Source organism: Lithobates pipiens, unplaced genomic scaffold (genome assembly GCF_037356315.1).
Source record: "Lithobates pipiens isolate NorthernLeopardFrog02 unplaced genomic scaffold, aLitPip1_a1.2 Scaffold_13, whole genome shotgun sequence".
Classification (NCBI taxonomy): Eukaryota; Metazoa; Chordata; class Amphibia; order Anura; family Ranidae; genus Lithobates; species Lithobates pipiens.
This window is the reverse complement of record NW_027507718.1, coordinates 424,727,048-424,748,457: the sequence shown is the minus strand read 5'-3', so window position 1 is coordinate 424,748,457 and position 21,410 is coordinate 424,727,048. Positions and strand designations below refer to the sequence as shown.

Here is a 21,410-nt window from a genome sequence, read left to right as displayed (position 1 = left end):
GGTGAAAGTGACAACTAATGATTGTCTGGCAAAAATATATTTGAGAGCATTTTTTCCACTGAGTATTAAACTACTATTAAACGAATTATTAGCCATCATTTGCCCATTTTACTTGGGGATAATAAGCTACATACCATTTTATAAGTAGGTTCTCACTTCTCTTCTAAGAGGACACTCACCTTGGGATCCCTTATTTCACCCAGTCTTTTTGATATCATAATTAATGTGACTTTAAGGGTTAGTTTTTTTAAATAACAGACATGTCATACTTACCTCCACTGTGCAGCTCGTTTTGCACAGAGTGGCCCTGAACCTGCTATTCTCGGCTCTCGCGGCTCCTCCCTCCATTAGATAACTCCCTAGGAGAAGCACTCTCCCAGGGGATTACCTTGCGGGTGCGCTCCCAATTCTAGCATTTGCATCCATAGCTGGCGAATGCTGGACTCGACACCGCCACCCACGTCATTGGATTTGATTGACAGCAACGGGAGCCAATGGCTGCGCTGCTATCAATCTATCCAATCAAGAGACGGGACCTCGTGGAGAGAGGGAGAGCGTGTCACGGCCAACAGAATTACAGGGCTCAGGTAAGTAAAACGGGGGGCTAGGGGGCCGATCAATGGCAGGTGTTTTTTCACCTTAATGCATAGGATGCATTAAGGTGAAAAAACACAATTATTTACAGCCCCTTTAAGTCTGATACTTGGATTAAGGTGAAGGGGTCTTTCAAATATGGGCTCAATACATGTTGCTATTGTAAAGTTCATACAAAAATCAGAATGGTACAATCTGTATTGGCTAATGATTGGCTGTATCCATCAGTGCTTAAGCACCAAGAACATGGTTTAAATTATTTCCTATTCAAAGTGCAGATTACAATATGTGGGATGCATTGGAAGGCTGCTGAAGCAAATAGGTGAACAACACGGTGTAGGACAGTGCCCTACCGTGTCTAGAATTTTTTTTATCTTTCCATTTTATTGAGCATACTGATTGTTCTGTACATTGGGGACATTTACGCCATTGTTTACTTTGGTGTGAAGTATTTAGGATCTTTAGGATTCAGACTGGAATGCCTCTAGGTATTAACTGTAGGTGGGACATTGACCTTTAAAACTAATGTACCTACTTTTCCTTTTCTTTAAACTTTTCTTCATATATAATGTTGCATCTATATGGTTTTTAGATTTTTGTTATTTCTAGAACCTATTGGTAATCCAGTTCATGTATTACCATTACCCTTTTCTTGCCTACCTTGGTGGATGGCTATATAAGATTAGTGGTCCAACCAAATCTTGCTACAACTAAGGTAAAGATCAACTGAAATGAGTTACCATATGTATGGAATTTATCGTGTACTGGCAATGAAAACATCAAAAGTTCTGGCATTTCACCTGATGGGGAGCAGATCATATGTCCTGTACTGTATATAAACAAGATGCAATCAAATCATACATAGCTTTGCGTTTACACAGAGTAACTTTACAGATCCATGTATTGCATTTAGGTACATTTTTAAAGCAATGATATGCTGGGAGTAAATTACCAATATAAATGGAAAGACTAATGTTCAGTTAATCAGTTGATCTTCTAGGTGAAATAAGTACAAACTATCAACTGCCAATATAAAAATATTTTTAATAATGTGGTAGCGTACAGTTTATGCAGATAATTATGACTAAAGTAAAGCTCAATAGAGATAAATACAGGGGACACCAATACTGATCTTCTTCTGGATATACTAGTTGTCTGGCTGTTTCTGCCATCCATACGTTCTGCAATACTAACCAGCAACAAATGTGTGGATGAAGAAAACCAAAGAGATAGTCAATTAAAGTCTCACAATCTTTTATTTCTTTATAAACCTCTATCCCCACATGCTATTATTTGTGACTTATTATTGTGATGTTTTTTTTTTTAATTATAAAAAAAAGTTTCAATCTTGTTAGTTAAAAAATGGTTTAACCACTTGCCGACCGCCGCACGACGATGTACGTCGACAGAATGGCACGGGCAGGCATATGGGCGTACCTGTACGTCCCTGCCTTCCCGCGGGTGGGGGCCCGATCGGGCCCCCCCCGTGCCTGCGGCGGTCGGTATTCGTTCGGGAGCGATCCGGGATGAGGGGACGGCCATTCATTCATGGCCACCCCCTCGCGATCGCTCCCGACGAATGGAAATGCTCCGTGACATCACTTCCTCTCCTGTAATGTAAACACAGGAGAGGAAGTGATGTAATCTCTCCTCCGTGTCGGTATTTTTCGTTCCGACACCGAGGAGAGAGGATCGGTGAGTTGCACCAACACGACACTATACAGTAGAACATGCCAGGCACACTCACACCCCCCCGATCACCCCCCCAATTATCCCTGCCCCCCAGTCACAGTGACACCAATGTAATTATTTTTTTTTTTTTGCATTGGTGTCATTTGTGACTGTAATAACTGTTAGGGCAGTTAGGGTTAGGCCCCTTTAGTTCTAAGGTACCCCTCTAACCCCCCCAATAAAGGTTTAACCCCGTGATCACCCCCCGTCGCCAGTGTCACTAAGGCTGGGTTCACATTGCAGCGGTTTATGAGAACGGATGTGATTCGCACCGCACTGCAGTGCAAATCACATCCGATCTCTGTGCGATTCGAGTTCAGCCATACAGATAGTATGGCTAAATTTGCGTCGCACCCGCCGCACCCGCTGCACCCGCCGCAAATTCGCACGGGACCCTTTTTTTGGTCCGCAGCAGAATCGGATCGCATGGGTGTTCACACCATGCGATCCGAGTTTGCAGATCGCACTGCGATATGCGAACTGATCTGGGGGTGTCATTAACATTTCACTGACACTCCCAGCAGTTCGCATAGGGCAGTGTGAACTGCCGCCGGGAGGCATGCGATGCGGGAACCCACCGCGGATTCGTGGCGTTCCCGCATCGCTCCAGTGTGAACCCAGCCTAATAAGCGATCATTTTTCTGATCGCTGTATTAGTGTCACAGGTGACGCTAGTTAGGCAGGTAGGTATTTAGGTTCGCCGCAGCTTTTTATAGCGCCAGGGACCCCCATATACTACCGCATAAAGCCCCCTGATTGCCCCCTAGTTAACTCTTTCACCAGTGATCACCATATAACTGTTACAGGTGACGCTGGTTGGTTAGTTATTTTTTTATAGTTTCAGGGCACCCGCCATTTATTACCTAATAAAGGTTTAACCCCCTGATCACCCGGCAGGTGTCATTTGTGACTGTAACAACTGTTAGGGCAGTTAGGGTTAGCCCCCTTTAGTTCTAAGGTACCCCCCTAACCCCCCCAATAAAGGTTTAACCCCGTGATCACCCCCCGTCGCCAGTGTCACTAAGGCTGGGTTCACATTGCAGCGGTTTATGAGAACGGATGTGATTCGCACCGCACTGCAGTGCAAATCACATCTGATCTCTGTGCGATTCGAGTTCAGCCATACAGATAGTATGGCTGAATTCGTGTCGCACCCGCCGCAAACTTGCACGGGACCCTTTTTTTGGTCCGCAGCAGAATCGGATCGCATGGGTGTTCACACCATGCGATCCGAGTTTGCAGATCGCACTGCGATATGCGAACTGATCTGGGGGTGTCATTAACATTTCACTGACACTCCCAGCAGTTCGCATAGGGCAGTGTGAACTGCCGCCGGGAGGCATGCTATGCGGGAACCCGCCGCGGATTCGTGGTGTTCCCGCATCGCTCCAGTGTGAACCCAGCCTAATAAGCGATCGTTTTTCTGATCGCTGTATTACTGTCACAGGTGACGCTAGTTAGGCAGGTAGGTATTTAGGTTCGCCGCAGCTTTTTATAGCGCCAGGGACCCCCATATACTACCGCATAAAGCCCCCTGATTGCCCCCTAGTTAACCCTTTCACCAGTGATCACCATATAACTGTTACAGGTGACGCTGGTTGGTTAGTTATTTTTTTTATAGTTTCAGGGCACCCGCCATTTATTACCTAGTCTCACTAGTGTACCCCTAAATTTAGGGGTGTCTAATTTCCAAAATGGGGTCATTTGGGGGGTTTGTGCCATCTTGGCATTTTATGGCCTTCAAAACTGTAACGCCCTTAGAAAGCCTGAAGGCGGTGCTTGGTTTTCGGGGCCCCGTACGCGGCTAGGCTCCCAAAAAGTCCCACATATGTGGTATCCCCGTACTCAGGAGAAGCAGCAGAATTTATTTTGGGGTATCATTTTACATATGCCCACGGCATGCGTGAGCAATATATCATTTAGTGACAACTTTGTGAAAAAAAAAAAAAGTTTGTAATTTTCCCGCAACTTGTGGCAAAATATAAAATATTCCATGGACTCAACAATCCTCTCAGCAAATAGCTTGGGGTGTCTACTTTCTAAAATGGGGTCATTTGTGGGGGTTTTGTGCCATCTTGGCATTTTATGGCCTTCAAAACTGTAATAGGTAGTGAGGAGTGAAGTCAAATATTTACGCCCTTAGAAAACCTGAAGGCGGTTCTTGGCTTTCGGGGCCCCGTACGCGGCTAGGCTCCCAAAAAATCCCACACATGTGGTATCCCCGTACTCAGGAGAAGCAGCAGAATTTATTTTGGGGTGTCATTTCACATATGCCCATGGCATGTGTGAGCAATGTATCATTTAGTGACAACTTTGTGAAAAAAAAAATAATAATAATTAAAGTTTGTAATTTTCCCGCAACTTGTGGCAAAATATAAAATATTCCATGGACTCAACATGCCTCTCAGCAAATAGCTTGGGGTGTCTACTTTCTAAAATGGGGTCATTTGTGGGGGTTTTGTGCCATCTTGGCATTTTATGGCCTTCAGAACTGTAATAGGTAGTGAGAAGTGAAATCAAAAATTTACGCCCTTAGAAAGCCTGAAGGGGGTGCTTGGTTTTCGGGGCCCCGTACGCGGCTAGGCTCCCAAAAAGTCCCACATATGTGGTATCCCCGTACTCAGGAGAAGCAGCAGAATTTATTTTGGGGTGTCATTTCACATATGCCCATAGCATGTGTGAGCAATATATCATTTAGTGACAACTTTGTGTAAAAAAAATAAAACATTTTTTTTTTGTCATTATTCAATCGCTTGAGGCAAAAAAATAAAATATTCAATGGGCTCAACATGCCACTTATCAATTTCCTTAGGGGGTCTACTTTCCAAAATGGGGTCATTTGGGGGGGTTTTGTACTGCCCTGCCATTTTAGCACCTCAAGAAATGAGATAGGCAGTCGTAAACTAAAAGCTGCGTAAATTCCAGAAAACGTACCTTAGTTTGTAGATGTGACAACTTTTGCGCAAACCAATAAATATACAGTTATTGACTTTTTTTTTACCAAAGAGATGTGGCTGAATACATTTTGGCCTAAATGTATGACTAAAATTGAGTTTATTGGATTTTTCTAATAACAAAAAGTAGAAAATATCATTTTTTTTCAAAATTTGCGGTCTTTTTACGTTTATATTGCAAAAAATAAAAATCGCAGAGGCAATCAAATACCATCAAAAGAAAGCTCTATTTGTGGGAAGAAAAGGACGCAAATTTTGTTTGGGTACAACATTGCATGACCGCGCAATTACCAGTTAAAGCAGCGCAGTGCCAAATTGTAAAAAGACCTCTGGTCATTGACCAGCAAAATGGTCCGGTCTGAAAGTGGTTAAACACAATCCCTAAACTGTTATTTTATATGTTATGTTATGGTATTTATCGTGTACTGGCAATGAAAACATCAAAAGTTCTGGCATTTCACCTGATGGGGAGCAGATCATATGTCCTGTACTGTATATAAACAAGATGCAATCAAATCATACATAGCTGCGTTTACACAGAGTAACTTTACAGATCCATGTACTGCATTTAGGTACATTTTTAAAGCAATGATATGCTGGGAGTAAATTACCAATATAAATGGAAAGACTAATGTTCAGTTAATCAGTTGATCTTCTAGGTGAAATAAGTACAAACTATCAACTGCCAATATAAAAATATTTTTAATAATGTGGTAGCGTACAGTTTATGCAGATAATTATGACTAAAGTAAAGCTCAATAGAGATAAATACAGGGGACACCAATACTGATCTTCTTCTGGATATACTAGTTGTCTGGCTGTTTCTGCCATCCATACGTTCTGCAATACTAACCAGCAACAAATGTGTGGATGAAGAAAATCAAAGAGATAGCCAATTAAAGTCTCACAATCTTTTATTTCTTTATAAACCTCTATCCCCACATGCTATTGTTTGTGACTTATTATTGTGATGTTTTTTTTTTTTAATTATAAAAAAAAGTTTCAATCTTGTTGGTTAAAAAATTGTTTAAACACAATCCCTAAACTGTTATTTTATATGTTATGTTAACACACCTTTCCTATATTTTCTTCATTCTTTTTATGTTTTTAGACTTGTATGAAAGAACATTTATAAAGCGGTGTTATGTTTTTTTTTCTGTTGGCAATAATATGTTGTAAAAGTTCCTTGAAAATACACGATAAACCTGGGTCCTCCGTACACAGGAGAGTCCTGTGTCAGGAAGGAGGAGTTTCCTGTGTGACAGGTAGAAGAATCTCAACAGCTATCTGATGTTACCTTCTTACCTGTATAGAAAGGAAACTGAAAGTTATATAGAAGTTCCCAGAGCAGCTATCGTCTCTCTCATGTCACTTGAGTTCTGAACGAAAGAGAACTTCACAACATCATGAAAATTAGGACATTTTTCTCCTGCAAACAGGAATATAAAAGAAGAATCATGGATACAAGACTTCAGATCAACCAGAGACTAGCACTTTGGAGTGACAGTGTAACGGAACAAATATCTGCAACCAGAAAGACGTCATCAGATCCAAGCCAGCAGAGCAAAAATGGATATCAGGCTGGTGGTGTTGAGCATTTTACTGGTTTCAGTAAGTGGGCGCTTGCACAGGAGACTCTGCCCGAAATCCCGCTATTTATCAGTGACGTCCTCTGACATAACAACACTAAAGGAGCTGCAACACGATCATGAAAAGAACATGTCTACCAATGCAATGAGATGCTACAGAAGAATGCTGAGACACAAACCATCTGTATGTGATCTTACCCAGAGGGATCCTCTCATCCTGACTTTGGAGCGGGTGTCACTAACAGTTGAGGTTCTAAAGAACATGTCTGTGTCTGCTCAAAATGATACTGTAAAACAGGCACTTATGGTTTACCTCAAACTGAAAGATGATCTAATGGTCTGTAGAGGATCTTCAGAATACAACGAACCCACGTCACCCGAGCTGAAGCTGTGGCTACATCACCTCCAGCATTTTAAGGAGGCAGCATCTCCAGATTGTGTCCAGGAGGCTGTAATACTTAGCCTTATCCCTCTGAGAGTAGAAGATGTCACATGTTGGGCTCTGAACCACTAACTTACACTTCTATATCAAACAATCTCACCACTGTAAGCACAGATAAGTCTCTTATTCTTTACCTGAACATATTAGAGACAAGAAGACCATCAGGATGAAGGATAACCAGCAAAGGATGGACTTTTTCAACATAGACATATTTGTCTATACCTTACTACTGAAAGGCCTAAAGTACTACTTTTTTTAAAAAAAGTATCTACTCATCTTTCATCTACTAAAATCTATAGGAAATTCATCCATAAAGTACATTCCTGAAATTTGCAACTACAGGATTTATTCACTATCAACCAATCCTATAAGGGATTTCGTAACCACAAGCTTATGGACCTTATGGACCTAACTGCTTATCCCAGCAAACAAGATTCCTCAGCAACCCACAAATGACCGACCTACTCTCTACACAGCACAAATTCAGTGTAAAGAGTAGTAGTAGTGAAAGGGAATTTTTTCGTCATATGTGCTTATAATATTTTTTTTAACCTATAAGTATTTAATCTTATTTATTTCATATTATTTTATCTTGTCATATCTATTTATATCCATGTTTAAACCTATAAGTATTTATTGTTATTTATTTATTATTTATATTACATAGGTTATTAGGAATATATATTTCACAAGTTTCTACCTCCCTGGTGGATATAATATATCTGTAATTGATTTATTTAAAGAAAACAATATTTAATTTTAGTGATAAATGTATATACTGTGTGTATGTGTATATATATATATATATATATATATATATGCACACACACACACGTTGCAATAAATATGTACGTATGATACAGACAGTTTAATGGAATATAATTGTTGTGAAAGGGGATTTTCTTGACATATGTTTTCATATTTCATTTTGACCCATAAGTATTTAATATTATTTATTTAATATTATTGATAAGATATTAAAATATTTATTTCATGCATTTCTAGATACCCAGAGGAAGCAATGTATCTGTAATTCAACTGAAATTCATTATGTTAAACAAAAACATTTTTAATTTATTTCAGTGATGAATGTATATACACACATGTGCAATTAATAAATAGAAAGTTGAAAAGTATTACACAGATATTTGTGTTTAATCTTTTTTTCAGAAGTTTGTGTCTTTGTGTAACTTTCTATACACTATGTGTGCAAGTGTTGGCTCGGTAGAAAGAAAGAAAATAACTTCTAAATAGATGATGTATGACACAGTTCACTGTGAAACAGAACAAACCATTAAATTCCAGATAATTGCTAGAGGAATGTTTTGTATTTTGGAAATCAAAGTATGGATATATCCTCCTATCTTTATATATATATATATACCCACCAAGGTAGGCAAGAAGATGATAATGGCAATATTAAAACCAGATTACCAGTGGTATCCTGAAATCACACATATTTGAAGAAAAAAAATCAATGATACAAAAACTGCTTCCCGGCCATTATACACAGGCAACATTGCAAATGAACAAAGGTGAGAAATTCAACATTGCCTGCTACCAGTTGTCAACCTCAAACTACTATACTATTAAAGCTGTGCCAGTGGGTGAACTTACATTAGCTAGAAGAAATAGTTTGGATAATAAGTCCCTTGGTTCAGAAAACAAGGTCATTATAGAAAGATTAAAGCTGGATACACACTAGACAACTGTTGTTTTATTTCCTTTGGTTTTACCAAAACCATGTAGCGCAAGGGCCTGCCTGACTGCATACATATTGAAAGTGTTTAGGTTTGACTTCATATTATATGGTTTTGCTACATCTAAAAGGAAAAAATCTAAAGAAAATTGCATACTGTGTACTCAGCTTAAGACAGAGAAAATATTTACAGTGTACTCTGAATGTAGCTAATACAATTTACAGGAGGAAAAGCAGGGAGTTTTCTTTTTAGGTGAAAGTGACAACTAATGATTGTCTGGCAAAAATATATTTGAGACCATTTTTTCCACTGAGTATTAAACTACTATTAAACTAATTATTAGCCATCATTTGCCCATTTTACTTGGGGATAATAAGCTACATACCATTTTATAAGTAGGTTCTCACTTCTCTTCTAAGAGGACACTTACCTTGGGATCCCTTATTTCACCCAGTCTTTTTGATATCATAATTAATGTGACTTTAAGGGTTAGTTTTTTTAAATAACAGACATGTCATACTTACCTCCACTGTGCAGCTCGTTTTGCACAGAGTGGCCCTGAACCTGCTATTCTCGGCTCTCGTGGCTCCTCCCTCCATTAGATAACTCCCTAGGAGAAGCACTCTCCCAGGGGATTACCTTGCAGGTGCGCTCCCAATTCTAGCATTTGCATCCATAGCTGGCGAATGCTGGACTCGACACCGCCACCCACGTCATTGGATTTGATTGACAGCAATGGGAGCCAATGGCTGCGCTGCTATCAATCTATCCAATCAAGAGACGGGACCTCGTGGAGAGAAGGAGAGCGTGTCACGGCCAACAGAATTACAGGGCTCAGGTAAGTAAAACGGGGGGCTAGGGGGCCGATCAATGGCAGGTGTTTTTTCACCTTAATGCATAGGATGCATTAAGGTGAAAAAACACAATTATTCACAGCCCCTTTAAGTCTGATACTTGGATTAAGGTGAAGGGGTCTTTCAAATATGGGCTCAATACATGTTGCTATTGTAAAGTTCATACAAAAATCAGAATGGTACAATCTGTATTGGCTAATGATTGGCTGTATCCATCAGTGCTTAAGCACCAAGAACATGGTTTAAATTATTTCCTATTCAAAGTGCAGATTACAATATGTGGGATGCATTGGAAGGCTGCTGAAGCAAATAGGTGAACAACACTGTGTAGGACAGTGCCCTACCGTGTCTAGATTTTTTTTTATCTTTCCATTTTATTGAGCATACTGATTGTTCTGTACATTGGGGACATTTACGCCATTGTTTACTTTGGTGTGAAGTATTTAGGATCTTTAGGATTCAGACTGGAATGCCTCTAGGTATTAAATGTACCTACTTTTCCTTTTCTTTAAACTTTTCTTCATATATAATGTTGCATCTATATGGTTTTTAGATTTTTGTTATTTCTAGAACCTATTGGTAATCCAGTTCATGTATTACCATTACCCTTTTCTTGCCTGCCTTGGTGGATGGCTATATAAGATTAGTGGTCCAACCAAATCTTGCTACAACTAAGGTAAAGATCAACTGAAATTAGTTACCATATGTATGGTATTTATCGTGTACTGGCAATGAAAACATCAAAAGTTCTGGCATTTCACCTGATGGGGAGCAGATCATATGTCCTGTACTGTATATAAACAAGATGCAATCAAATCATACATAGCTTTGCGTTTACACAGAGTAACTTTACAGATCCATGTATTGCATTTAGGTACATTTTTAAAGCAATGATATGCTGGGAGTAAATTACCAATATAAATGGAAAGACTAATGTTCAGTTAATCAGTTGATCTTCTAGGTGAAATAAGTACAAACTATCAACTGCCAATATAAAAATATTTTTAATAATGTGGTAGCGTACAGTTTATGCAGATAATTATGACTAAAGTAAAGCTCAATAGAGATAAATACAGGGGACACCAATACTGATCTTCTTCTGGATATACTAGTTGTCTGGCTGTTTCTGCCATCCATACGTTCTGCAATACTAACCAGCAACAAATGTGTGGATGAAGAAAATCAAAGAGATAGTCAATTAACCACTTTCAGACCGGACCATTTTGCTGGTAAATGACCAGAGGTCTTTTTACACTTTGGCACTGCGCTGCTTTAACTGGTAATTGCGCGGTCATGCAATGTTGTACCCAAACAAAATTTGCGTCCTTTTCTTCCCACAAATAGAGCTTTCTTTTGATGGTATTTGATTGCCTCTGCGATTTTTATTTTTTGCGATATAAACGTAAAAAGACCGCAAATTTTGAAAAAAAATGATATTTTCTACTTTTTGTTATTAGAAAAATCCAATAAACTCAATTTTAGTCATACATTTAGGCCAAAATGTATTCAGCCACATGTCTTTGGTAAAAAAAAAGTCAATAATTGTATATTTATTGGTTTGCGCAAAAGTTGTCACATCTACAAACTAAGGTACGTTTTCTGGAATTTACGCAGCTTTTAGTTTACGACTGCCTATCTCATTTCTTGAGGTGCTAAAATGACAGGGCAGTACAAAACCCCCCCAAATGACCCCATTTTGGAAAGTAGACCCCCTAAGGAAATTGATAAGAGGCATGTTGAGCCCATTGAATATTTTATTTTTTTGCCTCAAGCGATTGAATAATGACAAAAAAAAAATTTTTTTTTTTTTTTTACACAAAGTTGTCACTAAATGATATATTGCTCACACATGCTATGGGCGTATGTGAAATGACACCCCAAAATAAATTCTGCTGCTTCTCCTGAGTACGGGGATACCACATATGTGGGACTTTTTGGGAGCCTAGCCGCGTACAGGGCCCCGAAAACCAAGCACCGCCTTCAGGCTTTCTAAGGGCGTAAATTTTTGATTTCACGCCTCACTACCTATTACAGTTTTGAAGGCCATAAAATGCCAAGATGGCACAAAACCCCCACAAATGACCCCATTTTAGAAAGTAGACACCCCAAGCTATTTGCTGAGAGGCATGTTGAGTCCATGGAATATTTTATATTTTGCCACAAGTTGCGGGAAAATTACAAACTTTTTTTTTTTTTTTTTTTTTTTCACAAAGTTGTCACTAAATGATATATTGCTCATGCATGCCATGGGCATATGTGAAATGACACCCCAAAATAAATTCTGCTGCTTCTCCTGAGTACGGGGATACCACATATGTGGGACTTTTTGGGAGCCTAGCCGCGTACGGGGCCCCGAAAACCAAGCACCGCCTTCAGGCTTTCTAAGGGCGTAATTTTTTGAGTTCACTTCTCACTACCTATTACAGTTTTGAAGGCCATAAAATGCCAAGATGGCACAAAACCCCCACAAATGACCCCATTTTAGAAAGTAGACACCCCAAGCTATTTGCTGAGAGGCATGTTGAGTCCATGGAATATTTTATATTTTGCCACAAGTTGCGGGAAAATTACAAACTTTTTTTTTTTTTTTTTTTTTTTCACAAAGTTGTCACTAAATGATATATTGCTCATGCATGCCATGGGCATATGTGAAATGACACCCCAAAATAAATTCTGCTGCTTCTCCTGAGTACGGGGATACCACATATGTGGGACTTTTTGGGAGCCTAGCCGCGTACGGGGCCCCGAAAACCAAGCACCGCCTTCAGGCTTTCTAAGGGCGTAATTTTTTGAGTTCACTTCTCACTACCTATTACAGTTTTGAAGGCCATAAAATGCCAAGATGGCACAAAACCCCCACAAATGACCCCATTTTAGAAAGTAGACACCCCAAGCTATTTGCTGAGAGGCATGTTGAGTCCATGGAATATTTTATATTTTGCCACAAGTTGCGGGAAAATTACAAACTTTTTTTTTTTTTCACAAAGTTGTCACTAAATGATATATTGCTCACGCATGCCATGGGCATATGTGAAATGACACCCCAAAATAAATTCTGCTGCTTCTCCTGAGTACGGGGATACCACATATGTGGGACTTTTTGGGAGCCTAGCCGCGTACGGGGCCCCAAAAACCAAGCACCGCCTTCAGGCTTTCTAAGGGCGTTACAGTTTTGAAGGCCATAAAATGCCAAGATGGCACAAACCCCCCCCCCAAATGACCCCATTTTAGAAAGTAGACACCCCTAAATTTAGGGGTACACTAGTGAGACTAGGTAATAAATGGCGGGTGCCCTGAAACTATAAAAAAATAACTAACCAACCAGCGTCACCTGTAACAGTTATATGGTGATCACTGGTGAAAGGGTTAACTAGGGGGCAATCAGGGGGCTTTATGCGGTAGTATATGGGGGTCCCTGGCGCTATAAAAAGCTGCGGCGAACCTAAATACCTACCTGCCTAACTAGCGTCACCTGTGACACTAATACAGCGATCAGAAAAACGATCGCTTATTAGGCTGGGTTCACACTGGAGCGATGCGGGAACGCCACGAATGCGCGGCGGGTTCCCGCATCGCATGCCTCCCGGCGGCAGTTCACACTGCCCTATGCGAACTGCTGGGAGTGTCAGTGAAATGTTAATGACACCCCCAGATCAGTTCGCATATCGCAGTGCGATCTGCAAACTTGGATCGCATGGTGTGAACACCCATGCGATCCGATTCTGCTGCGGACCAAAAAAAGGGTCCCGTGCGAGTTTGCGGCGGGTGCGGCGGGTGCGACACGAATTCAGCCATACTATCTGTATAGCTGAACTCGAATCGCACAGAGATCGGATGTGATTTGCACTGCAGTGCGGTGCGAATCACATCCGTTCTCATAAACCGCTGCAATGTGAACCCAGCCTTAGTGACACTGGCGACGGGGGGTGATCACGGGGTTAAACCTTTATTGGGGGGGTTAGGGGGGTACCTTAGAACTAAAGGGGGCTAACCCTAACTGCCCTAACAGTTATTAGTCACAAATGACACCTGCCGGGTGATCAGGGGGTTAAACCTTTATTAGGTAATAAATGGCGGGTGCCCTGAAACTATAAAAAAATAACTAACCAACCAGCGTCACCTGTAACAGTTATATGGTGATCACTGGTGAAAGGGTTAACTAGGGGGCAATCAGGGGGCTTTATGCGGTAGTATATGGGGGTCCCTAGCGCTATAAAAAGCTGCGGCGAACCTAAATACCTACCTGCCTAACTAGCGTCACCTGTGACACTAATACGGCGATCAGAAAAATGATCGCTTATTAGGCTGGGTTCACACTGGAGCGATGCGGGAACGCCGCGAATCCGCGGCGGGTTCCCGCATCGCATGCCTCCAGGCGGCAGTTCACACTGCCCTATGCGAACTGCTGGGAGTGTCAGTGAAATGTTACTGACACCCCCAGATCAGTTCGCATATCGCAGTGCGATCTGCAAACTCGGATCGCATGGTGTGAACACCCATGCGATCCGATTCTGCTGCGGGCCAAAAAAAGGGTCCCGTGCGAATTTGCGGCGGGTGCGGCGGGTGTGGCGGGTGCGGCGGGTGCGGCGAATGGCTGAACTCGAATCGCACAGAGATCGGATGTGATTTGCACTGCAGTGCGGTGCGAATCACATTCGTTCTCATAAACCGCTGCAATGTGAACCCAGCCTTAGTGACACTGGCGACGGGGGGTGATCACGGGGTTAAACCTTTATTGGGGGGGTTAGGGGGGTACATTAGAACTAAAGGGGGCTAACCCTAACTGCCCTAACAGTTATTACAGTCACAAATGACACCAATGCAAAAAAAAAAAAAAAAAAAAAAAAAAATGACATTGGTGTCACTGTGACTGGGGGGGCAGGGGTAATTGGGGGGGTGATCGGGGGGTAAAGGGGGGGTGTGAGTGTGCCTGGCATGTTCTACTGTGTGTGGGATGTGTTGGTGCAACTCACTGATCCGCTCTCCTCCGTGTCGGAACGAAAAATACCGACACGGAGGAGAGAATACATCACTTCCTCTCCTGTGTTTACATTACAGGAGAGGAAGTGATGTCACCGAGGATTTCCATTCGTCGGGAGCGATCGCGAGGGGGTGGCCATGAATGAATGGCCGTCCCCTCGTCCGGGATCGCTCCCGAACGAAAACCGACCGCCGCAGGCACCGGGCGGGGGCCCGATCGGGCCCCCGACCCGCGGGAGGCAAATCACGTACATGTACGTGCTTATGCCTGCCCGTGCCATTCTGCCGACGTACATCGGCGTGAGGCGGTCGGCAAGTGGTTAAAGTCTCACAATCTTTTATTTCTTTATAAACCTCTATCCCCACATGCTATTGTTTGTGACTTATTATTGTGATTTTTTTTTTTAATTATAAAAATTATAAAAAAAAGTTTCAATCTTGTTGGTTAAAAAATGGTTTAAACACAATCCCTAAACTGTTATTTTATATGTTATGTTAACACACCTTTCCTATATTTTCTTCCTTCTTTTTACGTTTTTAGACTTGTATGAAAGAACATTTATAAAGCGGTGTTATGTTTTTTTTTCTGTTGGCAATAATATGTTGTAAAAGTTCCTTAAAAATACATGATAAACCTGGGTCCTCCGTACACAGGAGAGTCCTGTGTCAGGAAGGAGGAGTTTCTTGTGTGACAGGTAGAAGAATCTCAACAGCTATCTGATGTTACCTTCTTACCTGTATAGAAAGGAAACTGAAAGTTATATAGAAGTTCCCAGAGCAGCTATCGTCTCTCTCATGTCACTTGAGTTCTGAACGAAAGAGAACTTCACAACATCATGAAAATTAGGACATTTTTCTCCTGCAAACAGGAATATAAAAGAAGAATCATGGATACAAGACTTCAGATCAACCAGAGACTAGCACTGTGGAGTGACAGTGTAAAGGAACAAATATCTGCAACCAGAAAGACATCATCAGATCCAAGCCAGCAGAGCAAAAATGGATATCAGGCTGGTGGTGTTGAGCATTTTACTGGTTTCAGTAAGTGGGCGCTTGCACAGGAGACTCTGCCCGAAATCCCGCTATTTATCAGTGACGTCCTCTGACATAACAACACTAAAGGAGCTGCAACACGATCATGAAAAGAACATGTCTACCAATGCAATGAGATGCTACAGAAGAATGCTGAGACACAAACCATCTGTATGTGATCTTACCCAGAGGGATCCTCTCATCCTGACTTTGGAGCGGGTGTCACTAACAGTTGAGGTTCTAAAGAACATGTCTGTGTCTGCTCAAAATGATACTGTAAAACAGGCACTTATGGTTTACCTCAAACTGAAAGATGATCTAATGGTCTGTAGAGGATCTTCAGAATACAACGAACCCACGTCACCCGAGCTGAAGCTGTGGCTACATCACCTCCAGCATTTTAAGGAGGCAGCATCTCCAGATTGTGTCCAGGAGGCTGTAATACTTAGCCTTATCCCTCTGAGAGTAGAAGATGTCACATGTTGGGCTCTCAACCACTAACTTACACTTCTATATCAAACAATCTCACCACTGTAAGCACAGATAAGTCTCTTATTCTTTACCTGAACATATTAGAGTCAAGAAGACCATCATGATGAAGGATAACCAGCAAAGGATGGACTTTTTCAACATAGACATATTCGTCTATACCGTACTACTGAAAGACATACAGTACTACTTTTTTTTTAAAAAGTATCTACTCATCTTTCATCTACTAAAATCTATAGGAAATTCATCCATAAAGTACATTCCTGAAATTTGCAACTACATGATTTATTCACTATCAACCAATCCTATAAGGGATTTCGTAACCACAAACTTATGGACCTTATGGACCTAACTGCTTATCCCAGCAAACAAGATTCCTCAGCAACCCACAAATGACCGACCTACTCTCTACACAGCACAAATTCAGTGTAAAGAGTAGTAGTAGTGAAAGGGAATTTTTTTGTCATATGTGCTTATAATATTTTTTTTAACCTATAAGTATTTAATCTTATTTATTTCATATTATTTTATCTTGTCATATCTGCTTATATCCATGTTTAAACCTATAAGTATTTATTGTTATTTATTTATTTATTATTTATATTACATAAGTTATTAGGAATATATATTTCACAAGTTTCTACCTCCCTGGTGGATATAATATATCTGTAATTGATTTATTTAAAGAAAACAATATTTAATTTTAGTGATAAATGTATATACTGTGTGTATATATATATATATATATATATATATATATATATATATATATATATATATATATATATATATATATACACGTTGCAATAAATATGTACGTATGATACAGACAGTTTAATGGAATATAATTGTTGTGAAAGGGGATTTTCTTGACATATGTTTTCATATTTAATTTTGACCCATAAGTATTTAATATTATTTATTTAATATTATTAATAAGATATTAAAATATTTATTTCATGCATTTCTAGATACCCAGAGGAAGAAATGTATCTGTAATTCAACTGAAATTCATTATGTTAAACAAAAACGTTTTTAATTTATTTCAGTGATAAATGTATATACACACATGTGCAATTAATAAATAGAAAGTTGAAAAGTATTACACAGATATTTGTGTTTAATCCTTTTTTCAGAAGTTTGTGTCTTTGTGTAACTTTCTATACAATATTTGTGCAAGTGTTGGCTCGGTAGAAAGAAAGAATATAACTTCTAAATAGATGATGTATGACACAGTTCACTGTGAAACAGAACAAACCATTAAATTCCAGATAATTGCTAGAGGAATGCTTTGTATTTTGGAAATCAAAGTATGGATATATCCTCCTATCTTTATATATATACCCACCAAGGTAGGCAAGAAGATGGTAATGGCAATATGAAAACCAGATTACCAGTGGTATCCTGAAATCACACATATTTGAAGAAAAAAAATCAATGATACAAAAACTGCTTCCCGGCCATTATACACAGGCAACATTGCAAATGAACAAAGGTGAGAAATTCAACATTGCCTGCTACCAGTTGTCAACCTCAAACTACTATACTATTAAAGCTGTGCCAGTGGGTGAACTTACATTAGCTAGAAGAAATAGTTTGGATAATAAGTCCCTTGGTTCAGAAAACAAGGTCATTATAGAAAGACTAAAGCTGGATACACACTAGACAACTGTTGATTTATTTCCTTTGGTTTTACCAAAACCATGTAGCGCAAGGGCCTGCCTGACTGCATACATATTGAAAGTGTTTAGGTTTGACTTCATATTATATGGTTTTGCTACATCTAAAAGGAAAAAATCTAAAGAAAATTGCATACTGTGTATTCAGCTTAAGACAGAGAAAATATTTACAGTGTACTCTGAATGTAGCTAATACAATTTACAGGAGGTAAAGCAGGGAGTTTTCTTTTTAGGTGAAAGTGACAACTAATGATTGTCTGGCAAAAATATATTTGAAACCATTTTTTCCACTGAGTATTAAACTACTATTAAACTAATTATTAGCCATCATTTGCCCATTTTACTTGGGGATAATAAGCTACATACCATTTTATAAGTAGGTTCTCACTTCTCTTCTAAGAGGAAACTCACCTTGGGATCCCTTATTTCACCCAGTCTTTTTGATATCATAATTAATTTGACTTTAAGGGTTCATTTTTTTAAATAACAGACAGGTCATACTTACCTCCACTGTGCAGCTCGTTTTGCACAGAGTGGCCCTGAACCTGTTCTTCTCGGCTCTCGCGGCTCCTCCCTCCATTAGATAACCCATAGGAGAAGCACTCTCCCAGGGGATTACCTTTCGGGTGCGCTCCCAATTCTAGCATTTGCATCCATAGCTGGCGAATGCTGGACTCGGCACCGCCACCCACGTCATTGGATTTGATTGACAGCAACGGGAGCCAATGGCTGCACTGCTATCAATCTATCCAATCAAGAGACGGGACCTCGTGGAGAGAGGGAGAGCGTGTCACGGCCAACAGAATTACAGGGCTCAGGTAAGTAAAACGGGGGGCTAGGGGGCCGATCAATGGCAGGTGTTTTTTCACCTTAATGCATAGGATGCATTAAGGTGAAAAAACACAAAGATGTACAGCCCCTTTAAGTCTGATACTTGGATTAAGGTGAAGGGGTCTTTCAAATATGGGCTCAATACATTTTGCTATTGTAAAGTTCATACAAAAATCAGAATGGCACAATCTGTATTGGCTAATGATTGGCTGTATCCATCAGTGCTTAAGCAGTAACACCAAGAACATGGTTTAAATTCTTACCTATTCAAAGTGCAGATTACAATATGTGGGATGCATTGGAAGGCTGCTGAAGCAAATAGGTGAACAACACGGTGTAGGACAGTGCCCTACCGTGTCTAGAATTTTTTTTTTTTTTTTTTATCTTTCCATTTTATTGAGCATACTGATTGTTCTGTACATTGGGGACATTTACGCCATTGTTTACTTTGGTGTGAAGTATTTAGGATCTTTAGGATTCAGACTGGAATGCCTCTAGGTGTTAACTGTAGGTGGGACATTGACCTTTAAAACTAATGTACCTACTTTTCCTTTTCTTTAAACTTTTCTTCATATATAATGTTGCATCTATATGGTTTTTAGATTTTTGTTATTTCTAGAACCTATTGGTAATCCAGTTCATGTATTACCATTACCCTTTTCTTGCCTGCCTTGGTGGATGGCTATATAAGATTAGTGGTCCAACCAAATCTTGCTACAACTAAGGTAAAGATCAACTGAAATTAGTTACCATATGTATGGTATTTATCGTGTACTGGCAATGAAAACATCAAAAGTTCTGGCATTTCACCTGATGGGGAGCAGATCATATGTCCTGTACTGTATATAAACAAGATGCAATCAAATCATACATAGCTTTGCGTTTACACAGAGTAACTTTACAGATCCATGTATTGCATTTAGGTACATTTTTAAAGCAATGATATGCTGGGAGTAAATTACCAATATAAATGGAAAGACTAATGTTCAGTTAATCAGTTGATCTTCTAGGTGAAATAAGTACAAACTATCAACTGCCAATATAAAAATATTTTTAATAATGTGGTAGCGTACAGTTTATGCAGATAATTATGACTAAAGTAAAGCTCAATAGAGATAAATACAGGGAACACCAATACTGATCTTCTTCTGGATATACTAGTTGTCTGGCTGTTTCTGCCATCCATACGTTCTGCAATACTAACCAGCAACAAATGTGTGGATGAAGAAAATCAAAGAGATAGCCAATTAAAGTCTCACAATCTTTTATTTCTTTATAAACCTCTATCCCCACATGCTATTGTTTGTGACTTATTATTGTGATGTTTTTTTTTTTAATTATAAAAATTATAAAAAAAAGTTTCAATCTTGTTGGTTAAAAAATGGTTTAAACACAATCCCTAAACTGTTATTTTATATGTTATGTTAACACACCTTTCCTATATTTTCTTCCTTCTTTTTACGTTTTTAGACTTGTATGAAAGAACATTTATAAAGCGGTGTTATGTTTTTTTTTTCTGTTGGCAATAATATGTTGTAAAAGTTCCTTGAAAATACACGATAAACCTGGGTCCTCCGTACACAGGAGAGTCCTGTGTCAGGAAGGAGGAGTTTCTTGTGTGACAGGTAGAAGAATCTCAACAGCTATCTGATGTTACCTTCTTACCTGTATAGAAAGGAAACTGAAAGTTATATAGAAGTTCCCAGAGCAGCTATCGTCTCTCTCATGTCACTTGAGTTCTGAACGAAAGAGAACTTCACAACATCATGAAAATGAGGACATTTTTCTCCTGCAAACAGGAATATAAAAGAAGAATCATGGATACAAGACTTCAGATCAACCAGAGACTAGCACTGTGGAGTGACAGTGTAAAGGAACAAATATCTGCAACCAGAAAGACATCATCAGATCCAAGCCAGCAGAGCAGAAATGGATATCAGGCTGGTGGTGTTGAGCATTTTACTGGTTTCAGTAAGTGGGCGCTTGCACAGGAGACTCTGCCCGAAATCCCGCTATTTATCAGTGACGTCCTCTGACATAACAACACTAAAGGAGCTGCAACACGATCATGAAAAGAACATGTCTACCAATGCAATGAGATGCTACAGAAGAATGCTGAGACACAAACCATCTGTATGTGACCTTACCCAGAGGGATCCTCTCATCCTGACTTTGGAGCGGGTGTCACTAACAGTTGAGGTTCTAAAGAACATGTCTGTGTCTGCTCAAAATGATACTGTAAAACAGGCACTTATGGTTTACCTCAAACTGAAAGATGATCTAATGGTCTGTAGAGGATCTTCAGAATACAACGAACCCACGTCACCCGAGCTGAAGCTGTGGCTACATCACCTCCAGCATTTTAAGGAGGCAGCATCTCCAGATTGTGTCCAGGAGGCTGTAATACTTAGCCTTATCCCTCTGAGAGTAGAAGATGTCACATGTTGGGCTCTCAACCACTAACTTACACTTCTATATCAAACAATCTCACCACTGTAAGCACAGATAAGTCTCTTATTCTTTACCTGAACATAT

The 21,410-nt window shown here is 39.8% G+C and overlaps 3 protein-coding genes across 3 annotated transcripts; all 3 read left to right on the top strand.

Moving 5' to 3' along the window:
• The first annotated feature begins 6,755 nt into the window (after window positions 1-6,755).
• On the top strand, window positions 6,756-7,382 carry LOC143976163 (interferon lambda-2-like). The gene has a single exon (XM_077478606.1). It carries the CDS (start codon window positions 6,849-6,851, stop codon window positions 7,380-7,382), a length of 534 nt encoding a protein of 177 aa, XP_077334732.1. The 5' UTR covers window positions 6,756-6,848.
• An 8,461-nt stretch (window positions 7,383-15,843) lies between these two features.
• On the top strand, window positions 15,844-16,377 carry LOC143976162 (interferon lambda-2-like). Its single transcript, XM_077478605.1, has one exon. It carries the CDS (start codon window positions 15,844-15,846, stop codon window positions 16,375-16,377), a length of 534 nt encoding a protein of 177 aa, XP_077334731.1.
• A 4,374-nt stretch (window positions 16,378-20,751) lies between these two features.
• LOC143976161 (interferon lambda-2-like) lies at window positions 20,752-21,373 on the top strand. The gene has a single exon (XM_077478604.1). The coding sequence runs from the start codon at window positions 20,805-20,807 to the stop codon at window positions 21,336-21,338; it is 534 nt and encodes a 177-aa protein (XP_077334730.1). The 5' UTR covers window positions 20,752-20,804; the 3' UTR covers window positions 21,339-21,373.
• The last annotated feature ends 37 nt before the right edge of the window (window positions 21,374-21,410 follow it).

Bases quoted from the DNA above. Each gene is read 5' to 3' on its own strand.
- LOC143976163 (XM_077478606.1), top strand. From the start codon at position 6,849: ATGGATATCAGGCTGGTGGTGTTGAGCATTTTACTGGTTTCAGTAAGT.
- LOC143976162 (XM_077478605.1), top strand. From the start codon at position 15,844: ATGGATATCAGGCTGGTGGTGTTGAGCATTTTACTGGTTTCAGTAAGT.
- LOC143976161 (XM_077478604.1), top strand. From the start codon at position 20,805: ATGGATATCAGGCTGGTGGTGTTGAGCATTTTACTGGTTTCAGTAAGT.